General features: G+C 40.5%; 1 protein-coding gene across 2 annotated transcripts in view; it reads right to left on the bottom strand.

Moving 5' to 3' along the window:
• The window catches only part of MPPED1 (metallophosphoesterase domain containing 1), a 63,105-nt gene that overhangs the window by 21,050 nt on the left and 29,949 nt on the right, over positions 1 to 12,106 (bottom strand). For both annotated transcript variants that reach the window (XM_068951137.1, XM_068951144.1), the window contains exon 4: positions 6,893 to 7,118. In XM_068951137.1, coding sequence (XP_068807238.1) covers positions 6,893 to 7,118 — 226 coding nt within the window. The remainder of the gene's footprint in view (positions 1 to 6,892; positions 7,119 to 12,106) is intronic.

Here is a 12,106-nt window from a genome sequence, read left to right as displayed (position 1 = left end):
ACACACACACACACACACACACACACACACAAAAGAAGAGAGAGAAATTTTGAGAATTAGCATAACAAAGTCACCTACAAGAAAACAAAAAACAAAACAAAGCAGGAGAGAGTTACAAACCTATGGCTAAGGCCCAATGATCACATTGGACTATAAGGCTTGCGTTAAGGACACTCAGCTGCATATTGCAATAGTACAAATAGACACAGCACATCAACAACAAGGCTTACAGGCTGGAACAGAATTGCAGACCTAACACCAACATGGGAGGAAGATTTGGAGAATAAGCCTCTTGCCAAGGTTGCTTTGGGCTGAACTGGAGGCTGATACTCACTAGTGCAACCTACAAGTTGATTTACTCTTCACTGAGATGAACTCAGCCATCTTTTCTGACATAGCCAAGATGTAGATCTGGATCTGTACGTAATGAACTTGAACAAAAAAATCAAGTGGAAAGGCCATATGTAACAATACACTTGTATCCACAGAAATAACAGAAAATGTTGTTTAGAAAAGAGTGCTCACTCCACGGCATTAACATCTCATCTGCTATTTTTGGCATGAGTCCCCATCAGTCCACAAAACTACAAATGAAGATCTGTCCCACTGAACGTCCCTGACCCAGAATGCTAAGCTCAATAAAAACAGTACTTGAACAGGAAAAAACACTCCCCCCCAGCAACCCTATCCTTCTTCACTAGCTTCCCTTTATCTGAACAAAAACGCTATCTAAGAGCCGTTGGCCCTCTTGAAAACATGTGAGAACCATATCTTATCAACGTTCCACGGGAGAGACGCAACAAAAAACCAGAAGTCCAGCCTGGGTATCTGTCATTTCAGGTTAAATGGTCACGAATGCCTTTCTAGGCTGAAATTAATCTTTGCCCTTCCACTCTCCCTGGGAAATAAAAATTTCTGAAGCTCCAGATGGCCTGTGACAAAAGGATGAAGGAAGAAATGTGAACAATACGTAGACACTAGAAAAAAATGTAACGCTGCAAAAAGAAAAATCAGGTTCCGTTTCACAGGAATAGATCCCTCTGAATAATCAAAGCCAAGCAAAAATCCACCTTCTAGATAATGAGGCTGCAATCTCACCCTAAATGGCTTCTTTAAGCTATCCAGGACAGTACGTCGTTCAGAATAATGAAACTGTCGTATGTTTGGCAAGAGGGTCTTGATTGGTCCTTCCTCTTCCACAGTGTGGAAGATGAAAAAAGACGCTAAAAGAGATAAAACTCTCTCCTGCCACCTTGTATGCCTGTGTGAGGAGAGAAGTTTCTCCTACAGCTCTGTACCGTTGCTTAGAAGCATTATGGAGATTCTGTAGCTAGGAAGAAGATGCCTATCTCCTGTCCCTTCTTTTTTTCTTTTGCTATCTCAAGCAAAAAGATGTATTCTTACCTTGCCATTAACGCACAATAGTCCACCTTTTCACAGAAGAGGAAAACACTACTAGAATTCATGCTGTTTTCCAACACGGTCAGAGTACATGCACAGAACAGCTGATCTTCTGCAGACGCACATGTTAGCTATAAATTTGAGGCAGTAGAGGAATACTAGACATTGGGGGAGAAGTAGGATAACTTTTGCCTTGTACAAACAACTTCTGATTACGATCAGGAAATATTCAACTTGGGTCTTCTCATTAGTTATTTCATGCAAGAGGAGAACAGAAACCTATGTTACCTACTCACTGAGTTGTGTTATCCTGGAAAGAAACATATAGTAGGGCAGAGCTGTGTTTTCAGCCTCATATTATGGGAACCTTGTGCAGCAGAGAAACGGATGTAGCAACGTTCAGGATTACACATGCAAGTACGAACCTTAGCAAGGTGTGCTCACGGTGATACAAAAACATATGTGCATTAGAGTCATTTATTTTCACACAGTGATTCTGAATAATCAGCATAAAAGGAATAATATATAGTTGCCTCATTCAGCAAGCGCAACAGATCTTGGGCACTGAATGCATCAGTGTTTTTTGCGCAAGTACAGTATGTGATTGTGCAATTAAAACCTTTAGCAGTGCAGAGGCACAATTGGTTTATATAGGCTATCTAAATTCTAGCTGTATGTAACACTAAAACTCTTACCTGCACAGTAATAATATATTTTAGTGCCACGTTGTGGGGGTAATGAACTGTAATTGAAGACTGAAGATCTGTAACTGAAATGCTCACTTTCTGACTTTTTTTTTTTCCTCCAAAAGTGGTTCATTAATATGATTCCTTAAATGACATCCTCATAGAGATGATACCCAGTGTGATGGCACAGAATAGAGCTTCCGTTTTTACATTAAAATTTCTACTACTATCTCATCTTCTCAACCTTCTAAATCCTCTGTCTGGACCATCCACTGCTTGTAGGCAGTTTGATATGAAATGTAGAGATCCTTACTATAACAATTTTGTTGATACCTATTCACTTCAGGTATCATCACAATGGCTCTAGCTCCATAGTGGGACTGATCAAACTGTAGAAACATTGCTCAAAAGGGACCTCTGGAGATCTCTAGTCTAAGCTCTCACTCCAGGAAAGATTATCACCAACACCAGATCAAGTCAGCTCTGACTTTGTCTAGTCAAGTCTTGACTAGACAACATGTACGAATGGACAGTCCACCACCTCTTTGGTGTTTGATTCCTACTCACTATACTCCTAGTTATATGTTACGATTTCTACATGCTACTGAAAAACAAATTAACCCCCCTGCAAAATGGCTTAATCTTTGGGAAGGCTTAGCAGTCAAATCTACATTAAACAGAATTATTTTCATAAAGAAAATATTTGGGTTATTCTACCAGCTAGTTTAACTTTTCTCATAGTAGTCCAGGACAAATCATGGCTTTTAAAAAGTACCTTCCAACCAGAAGCTTTCTAATTTACAATAAATTCTATTGGAGAAGTATATGTCTATTCTGAGGAACATATGAGTGCTTCTAAGTCCGTGATGATGTTCTGGCCATGCTGGGATGAAACCAGATTGCATCTTTCTGTGCCTAGCTTTATATGGAAAAAAATTCCCATGGTGGCCAATGTCTGGGCTAGGCTAGAAGTCAGTTGCGGTGCGCTCCTACTCATCCCCTGATCCTCCAGATCTGGCAACCAATACTGCAAGGTGCACTGTAAAGAGCACCAAGACCCTACACCAAGTATAGTCACAGAAAACTCTTAAAGCTCAAGATTGTTCTGAAAGCAGCTAACATCTTGGTGATCCCAAGCTTCTCAAGAAGCATCTAATATCCTCATACTCCTACCCTAATCATCTATTCTGATAGTCCCTGTTCCAAGATAACAATGTGTTGCAACTACTGACGTCCAAATAGCAGCTTCTGTGCTTTGCAGCTTGCATTTCAAAATGGCTGTTCCTTTCTTTTTATAATACTAGTGTAATTAATGCTTAAGGCGCTTAACTTTTGGTTAGCGAGTACAGTCTCTAGCTGGCTCTTGAAATCGTGCTCTTAAAACCCTGGACAGTTTAGCACTGGTTTCGAAGACAAGCCAGTGTTCAATTTCTTCTGTGCAATTAACAATAACCACTGAGTTTTAGATAGCAATGGAGGTCAAAATACCTAAGTGCTATCGAAAATATTTAACCACACACAAATGGTACATATTTAAAAGGCCTCAGAGACTGGGAAGTTATGCAAACCAACCAAGCTCTCATGGTTTACTTTGCAACTGAAACATCTTAAGCAGAAATACAATCTAATTTTGTATAGGTCATACAGAAAAAAATACAGTAAGGTAATGCTAGTTGGCATTCCCTCGGACCTTACCTGAGGCTCCCGAAGTACTTGGCAAATATTAATTAGTCCATTTTATAAAGGAGGGACTTCTGTAGTTCGTACATATTTTTACAAAATGTGAACTAAGACAGAGGGTCAGCGCTGAACCAGAAACAGAAAGGCAGGATCTGGGGCCCCAGTCTTTAATCTAATTTCTAGGTAGCTCATCTTCTAATTAGATAGAGTCATGTATGTACAACAAACAGGAACTGTAATTGAGAGTACTCCAATTAAACAAATCCATTGAAAAAGTTACCTAGTATGCATATTTTCAAGGCTGGAAAAGAAAACATTCCAGGATTCTGAGGAAGCAACTGCATGAAACTTAATTTTCTTGTTGAGCTCTGAGCTGCTCAGGAACTTTAAAGTCCTGACTAGGTTTATAAGCATTTTCTAAAGGACTGGCTTCATGATGCAAAGCTAAAAAAAGAATCACCAAGGAAAGTTGACCAAAGTCTTGTAGTTTTTTTTTTAGAGCTTATCATGATTATGATGTATAAAGAAACTGAGATTAATTTCCTAGAAAGGCTATGGCACATCTTTCTTTTCAGGGTGAATTAAGAGTAGAAACAAAAATAAATGCTAAAGAACAGTAGCGATCAGTAGCCAGAAAGCTGCACTACAGCCTTCAAGTTAGCAGGCAGCTAGTTTAACCCGCACAACGTAGCTGTAGCTCTTCCTAAGCTTTTCTGTTTGGTTCGTTGGTGTGACTTTGTTACTTCCACATGTGGCCCTCTGATAGAACAATAAAGAGTGACTTATCATTGCTTTTATTGTTGTTGTTATTGCTGTTTTCACTGGACATGATATCAATTAGCACGGAAACTTCATTCAGCATTGCATACAAACAAACAAAAAACCACTTTTTGGCTGGACCAGCACGCTCATGATGCCAGGCCTGATTTAACAGAGCTTGGTGCAGGAAGGCTTGAAATTACAAAGAGAGAAAATACCTTGCCAAGCAAGGAGAAGGGAAAATAGAGCTGGTCAATCCTATGAAAAGCAGCCGGCGTAGGATATGCAAAGGCATATTTAAGCATCATCACAGTTTCACAGACTTTCTCCATGCACTCTCAACCACTGGCAGAATTTGCAAAGAGGAAGTGAATCAGTGGCTTCCCACTACTCTTCCCCCTCTCTGTTTTCAGGCAGCATCACCGTAATACCGTGTATGCTATAATGCCTCTTTGTAACATGCCCATTTACCAGGCTGCGGTTACCAAGTCTCTCTGGCAAATAAGAGAGATTTTACAAGAGGTCTTGCTGGCCAAGCTTCCATCATCAGGACCTTCTCCCACAGGAATAAGCAAACACCTTCAAAGGATTTTACACCACTTATCTTCCAGGCCCATGGTGGGGGGGAGGGAGATGAGTTAGCAGCACTTTTAAATATGTAGTTTGGAAGTTTAAAATAACCTGAAACACTGCAGAATAGGAGAAAACAAGCATGACAGTAAAACTGAGTGAATGCATGAAAAATGGAAAGCAATCTTAGTCCATGAAGAACAGGTCATGCCAGATAGCTCAGACAACTTGTGCAAAATCGCGGGATTAGTACACAAAGGGAATGCAGCAAATTAGATTTTGCAGGAACGTTACTTGTGGGCTAGTGGGTGGAAGAAGTTTCCTCAACAGATTTTTACATATCTGTTCAAACACAGAAAGTTCAGATGGTTTCCTTGAGCCTCTACTTAGTGCTACTTTACAGACAGTGTTTTGCTTTAATTTATCTAGTCTTTAATGAGACTTTTGGTACTTTACTGCCTAGAAAATTATTACTGACACTAGAAATATGGTGCCTGGTTACAAATATTGCAAAGAAGATATGAAGTTGCCAGACATATTGTAAACAGAGCATAATTACAGTATTTACTGTTGAACATCAAAATGGGAAGAGATGCCAAGTGGCATTCCACAGAGGTTAATATTGGGACTGATACCATCTAATATCTTCCCTAATAATTTGGAAAATGAAGTAAATTGTACATTGATTGAATACACAGCAGACACAAGAGGAAGATCAACTACAACACAGCAGGTGGGTAGGCTGAAAAAAACCCAAAGATCTGGAGATCTAAGAGAGAAAGAGAAGGGTGCATTTAAGAGGGAAGCTATTTAATGTAGAAAAATGTAGAATAATAAGCTCAGGGAAAATTAACACCCATCTCAAGTAACCAAATGGGAAAATGCCAATTTTCATTAAAAAAAATTTCCAAGATATTTCACAGTTTACTCACACTGAAAATTCACATTGGGGTATATGCATCAGGTTTGACAACTTGTTTGCTACATTACAGCCTGATGTAGTTTTAAAAGGAAGAATAACAGAATCACTCACAAACCTGCCTTTTAAAATAAATTTTAATTTATCTTAAATGTATACTGAGTGCTCATAAAAGGACCCAGTTTAGAGCCCTGTTAGCCAAAATAACATAGTAATGTAACGTTAGTAATGCGACACAAGAGGCACATATGAGGTCGAGGTGGGGATCAGGAAACCACAGCCAGTCTCTCTCTGATATTGTCAAGGAGTTCTAAGCTTTCACTGTACGCAGTAGAGCAAAATCCATGAAATACTGGCTTGTCACCGATTTGTTGACTTTACTTCAGAAGCTAAACTATGTCTTAAGGAAAGCAATCACTTTATAAAAGAAAGTAAGATTCTGATGGATATTAACAAAAAAATAAGGCTTGAACAAACACTATTATGTTAAATGAATACTGCATATACCTTAAATGAACCTTAAATATCATCTGTAGGACTGAAACTGTCAAAAGAATCTGCAATAATGTAAACTTGGTAAGTATAAAAACATATTTTATGACCCAAATAGAAACTACAAGGACTATGTTACAGGACATCTCCTGGGTGAGCTTAAAGAACACACTATCTTTTTCCCATCTTCATTTGGTTAACAATCCCATTCCGTTAAAGTCTATTACTTCATCACATGAATGATCAACTATAACAAAACAGAAAACTTTATCAAACTGAGTATTACTTCCTCACACAGTAATCCAAATGTGGCTGATGCATATGAAATGGCTGATGTGATAGCAATCAACATTATTTTTTTATGTATGCTTAAAAACCTGCTTACCAAGGGGAGCCATATATTCTGAAACCCCTCACCGTCACTTCAGAGTCTTGAAGATAGATGCAGTTTGTTAGAAGAGACTGTACATTTTCATAGCTCTCTGGCTTCAGCTTAGAAACAGAGGGGAAATAGTAAAAGTCCTGCTTGATTAAGTCAGCCATGAATTCCTGGTCAAAGGTCAATTCATGATTTCCTGCTATCACAATCTTGTATTCATAGGGCAGGCTACCTAAAATAGTGAAAAACAAACAAATTACTTGTTTTATGGAAAACTTGATAAAAGAAAACAGACAGACTCACAAACTATTATTGATTTCTACAATACGGCCACGTCTGAAACAATTCAGCTAAGCCCTACTAAGTGTGACTATAACTCCTGGTGCTTTGGGGATAAATGACATTATTGTCTTTTTCAGGGCATATTATGATTTAGCATACTCAGGATTAATGTGTTAGAACTACTTTCAACTCATCAACCTTACAGTCTCAAGACTGCTGCTCTTCTATTTACTTCTATTTAATTGCCATCTGCATTGCAAGTATCACTGACTGTGACAATGTTGATAATTTAGGATAACAAGTCTTTGGGTTCAAAGAAAACTGATCATAACGCTTAATCAAGTAAACCCAGCTCTCTTCTCTCGGACCTGTGGTAATTATCAGCTTGCACTGAGGGGGTCTACTGCCCTCTTTGCCCTGATACGAAGACTAAGCCTTCATGTAAAACAGGGACTGGGCTTATCTGTCAGACCTCCACATCCCCAAGAAAAATCTTGCAGCTTGCCTCTATCTCCCAGTTTTCCTCTGCTCCATTTTCTCAATGACTTCCTTAGATCCATGGACTATAATTACAGTGACTCACGATCAAGAACATTTCATAAGCCGTTTTTAGTGAAAAACCTTACAACAACCTTCTGGTGAGGGCAAGAATATATATGCCTACACACGTGGGTTCTCCTGAGAGCACTACTGCAAGAGAAACTTTCCACTGACTCCACATTTGGTTATCATCTGGACTCTGCCCTTGACAGCAGGGATCATCTGTCCCAAAAGCCCTATACAAACCGTCTAAATATGTCTGAGAGGAAACAAAGAGAGAAACTGTGGAAAGGTGCATTCATTAGCTTAGCTTTTGCACTATTAGCTTGTAATCAGGAAGAAAATGGTCATAACATAGGACTGTGGGGGGAAGGAAAAACTTTACTGAAAATGAGACCCACCTTGCATAGCAGTGATTTTGTCATTTTTAATTGAAAGAATGTGCTGTTTATAACATTATGCAGAGCTTTAGTGATGACCCCAAGCCTAACTCAGAGTTAGGATGTTCAGGGAATGTAAATCACCAGTCTAAATGCAGTGGTAAAAGTTGGCATAAGTTGGACTGAAGAATAAAATGCAACAGTGAGATTCAGAGCTACTGAGGAGAGACAGAACAGCTCCAGCCCATAGGAGATACCACATGGCTGAAAAATCAGTATTTGCAAAATGAAAAGGACTGGATAACTCTTAAGTGTAAGTTTCACATCTTTCAACATCTGTATTAGGAAAACTGATCTTACAGGTTCCAAGCTTTCCTGTGCAGCTAAGTGCCTTTAGCAAATTTATTAACAGAAACACTCTTTAGGTTTTCATGATTACATGGGAATGCTGGAGATTGTCATATGAAAGGCTTAGCATTTGGTAGACTGGCACTCCATTTTCACAAGTTTTCTGAGTGCACGCACGCACACACACACACACACACACACACACACACACACACACACACAAACACACAGACGCACACGAGTTAAACATGCAGTTTACATGCTACAGTATGTACAGGCTGTTGCAGGCCTTAAAGCATCCTTGGGAAACAGGGAAAAAAATCCCGTATGCCACAATATTGTTAACAATTCCATTTCTGTTCAGTTTTATACATCTTTTCCAGCTCATCTGATCCATCCATCTAGCAGCCAAGAACCTGTATGAGCTGGTTATAGCTGTTGCTTCCACTAATGTATTTATGTCATGTTGCTGTCTGTGGGTGTTACTTAGGCAAATTAGCAAATTACTCTAAATGTACAGTTACATTTATTATAGTGGCGGCCAGAAGCACTGCTGTAGTTACAGGTCTGTCAGCTTTTCAATTAACAACTCTGTTTTTGATTAGTTTGCAGCTCAGTTTTATTCCTTTCAACCCATACCAGGCTGCAACTTGCTAAAGCTATTTCTCTCTCTTTCTCTCCTTGCCCTTTAAATTTTAATTTTTTGTCTAAGATGATGGCTAAAGCAGGTAATTTTTGCTGCTTGCACATAAATTTAACAATATTTTGTTTAATCTCTGTTCCTCAAGAGACTTATGAACATACTTCACTTTCTACACCAAGCATTCTCAGAGTGTAAAGTTAATCCTAGCTGTACATCTTTGAAACCTTGTTCTTGGCGGGGGACTGCTCTCATGATCTTTATGCACAAGACCCCTGCAGAGCGGGTGCAGACAAAGCCTCTCACCTACCAGACCGCATTATTGATTACTTTTGTTTCCAATCTTCCTTGCTTCTAGTATGATGCAGTACTAACCAATGCTCACGCTAATGCACATGTGGAAGTCAGCACTGAATGCTAAACACATCTCTCCGCCCTAAAAGCATGGTCCTCCTACCACTGAAGTTGGAGGCCCAACCTTACTGTAGCAGAAACAATATCCAAGATGATGTGTGAGCACAGCCCTGAGAAATCTTTAATGTTTCAAGCACCTTTGCAGCGACAGGACCCATCAAACATTAGCAATATTTGATGAGAATTTACCTGATAACTACCTTAGAGCAGCAACCTTCTTACCTACTTCTGACGTACAATTCCTTATATTTCATTTCTATGTATGCATGTTATTATTTAAATTATTCTGTATTCCTATATTCCATTATCCTCATGTCCTTCCACCACAAATACATGGTTTTCCAACTCTAGGCACACACTACTGCACAGTTAGCAGCCTGGGCTATATCCTTGGCTAGGTCCAAGACTCAACTAAGAGCAGACAGCCCAGAAGGTGTTCTGCGGCCAGAGTTTCTAACGTGTGGGTGCTCAGAGCTTGAGAATACCCAGTAGTCGACACCTGCCTGCTTGGCTGGTGTTGAGCAGGGTTCCAGCTTCTATGACAATGGGATCTTTTTTGAAGAACAAGGACTGCTGAGCAGGAATGGCATTCACCTGACAAATCGGGACAAGAGTGCCTTTGCCAACAGGCCTACTAACACAGTGAGGAGGGTTTTAAACTAGGTGTGCTGGGGAACGGTTGTCATACTCCAAAGAGAAGACATGGCGGCAGTGAGGAATCACCTGGGGACAACAGGACAGTAAAGGCTCTCGCATTTCTCTTCTGAAAGCAGTTTGACTGAGGCTCATCTCAGGCGTCTGTACTGACACGTGCACACGGGGAGCAGCCAGGAGGAATGAGAAGTCCAAGCACAGTGGAGAGCTGTGACATCCCTGAGATTACAGAAACATGGTGGCATAACTCACATGACTGAGTGCTGCAATAGATGGACACAGGCTTTTCAGGAAGCACAAGCTGGGAAGGTGAGGAGGAGAGCTGCACTCTATGCAAAGGGGTGGCTGAAGTGCACGGAGCTTCCCTTGGAACAGGTGACGAGCCATCAAGAGTTTAGGGGTCAGAAGACAGACCGACATGGATGACATTGGCGGAGTTGTCTGCTACAGACTGCCTGATCAAGAAGAGGGAGACAAAGCCTTCTTTAGCCAGCTGGAAGAAGCCTCATGATCACAGGCCATGGTTCTCGCGGGGGAATTTACCCACCCTTATATACACTGAAAATGCAAGAGGGCAGTGCACAATCAATGCAGGAGATTTCTGGTGTGTGTTGAAGACACTAGAAAAGTGTCTCCATAGGTCAGAAAAATGGGCTGACAGGAACCTCTCACACAAAAGCAAATGCAAAATCCTGCAACTGGGATGGAATAACTTCATTCGAAAATGCTGAGCACTGACTGGCTACAAGGCAGCTTTGCAGAAAATGACCTGGGGTCCTTGGTAAACAACAGGTTGAACACGAGTCAGCAGTGTGTCCTTGTGCCAAAGAAGGCCAACTGCATCTGGCCTATATTAGTAAGAGTGTAGCCAGCAGGTTGAGGGAAGTGATCCTTCCCCTCTACTTGGCACTTGTGAGACCACATCTGGAGTGCTGCCTCCAGTCTGGGTTCCTCAGTACAAGAAAAATATTGACAAACTGGAGCAAGTCCAGCAGAGGGCCACCAAGCTGGTCGGGGCTGAAGCACATAGCATATGAGGAGAGGCTGAGAGAGCTGGGTCTGCTCAGTCTGGAGAAGAGAAGGCCAAGGGGACCTTATTGCTGTCTGCAACTACCTGATCTCAGGATACAAAGACAGAGCCAGACTCTTCTTGGAGGTGCACAGCAAAAGGACAAGAGGTAACAGACACGAGTTGGAACATGAGAAATTGCAACTCAGTATGAGGAAGAAATTTTACCATGAGGGTGATCAAACAGTGGAATAGGTGCCCAAAGAGCTTGTTACTTCCATCCTTGGAAATATTCAAAACTCGACTGGACATGGTCCTGAGCAGCCTGCTCTGACTAGACCTGCTTTGAGCAGGAGGTTGGACCAGATGACCTCTGGAGGTCCCTTTCATCCTGCATGAGTCTAGGAGTCTACATCTACACTGGAAAACAAACAAGATTTTTAAAAAGCCTGCAACACTGAAAGAAATTACATACTCATTTCATGTTGTGATTGTAATGGAAAAATCTAAAGTAGATAAGCAATTTAACAGGACTAGAGAGTATGTACCATTAACTTCCATATTAGTTTCTCACACTATCCACTTAGCAGATGAGTAGGGCTAAATACCCAACTGATAGCCAATTAACATTTGATGCTAGCATATGGCTTTTCTGGTGGGCAGGTAGCAAACTTAGTATTGATATAGGAGTTCTGTGGATACAAAGACATTAAAGAAAATTTATGGCTGTCACAGAAATTCTGCACGCATACCCAGGACAAAATTCACTCCCCAGAAAAATTATGGCAGCAAGCTTTTAAGAAATAGATATACCCTTCAGGAGTGCCAAGAAGCACATGCAAGAACATATGCTATAGGAGTCAAAGATATATTTTCAAATTAAAAAAAAAGAAGTATGAGTTTGGGGGAAAGCTATGTGGTTTTTTCTGATCTCTTATTCTGAACTCAGGACA

This window comes from Struthio camelus, chromosome 1 (assembly GCF_040807025.1).
Source record: "Struthio camelus isolate bStrCam1 chromosome 1, bStrCam1.hap1, whole genome shotgun sequence".
Classification (NCBI taxonomy): domain Eukaryota; kingdom Metazoa; phylum Chordata; class Aves; order Struthioniformes; family Struthionidae; genus Struthio; species Struthio camelus.
Note: the sequence above shows the minus strand (reverse complement) of the source record. Positions and strands in the feature narration are given on the sequence as shown.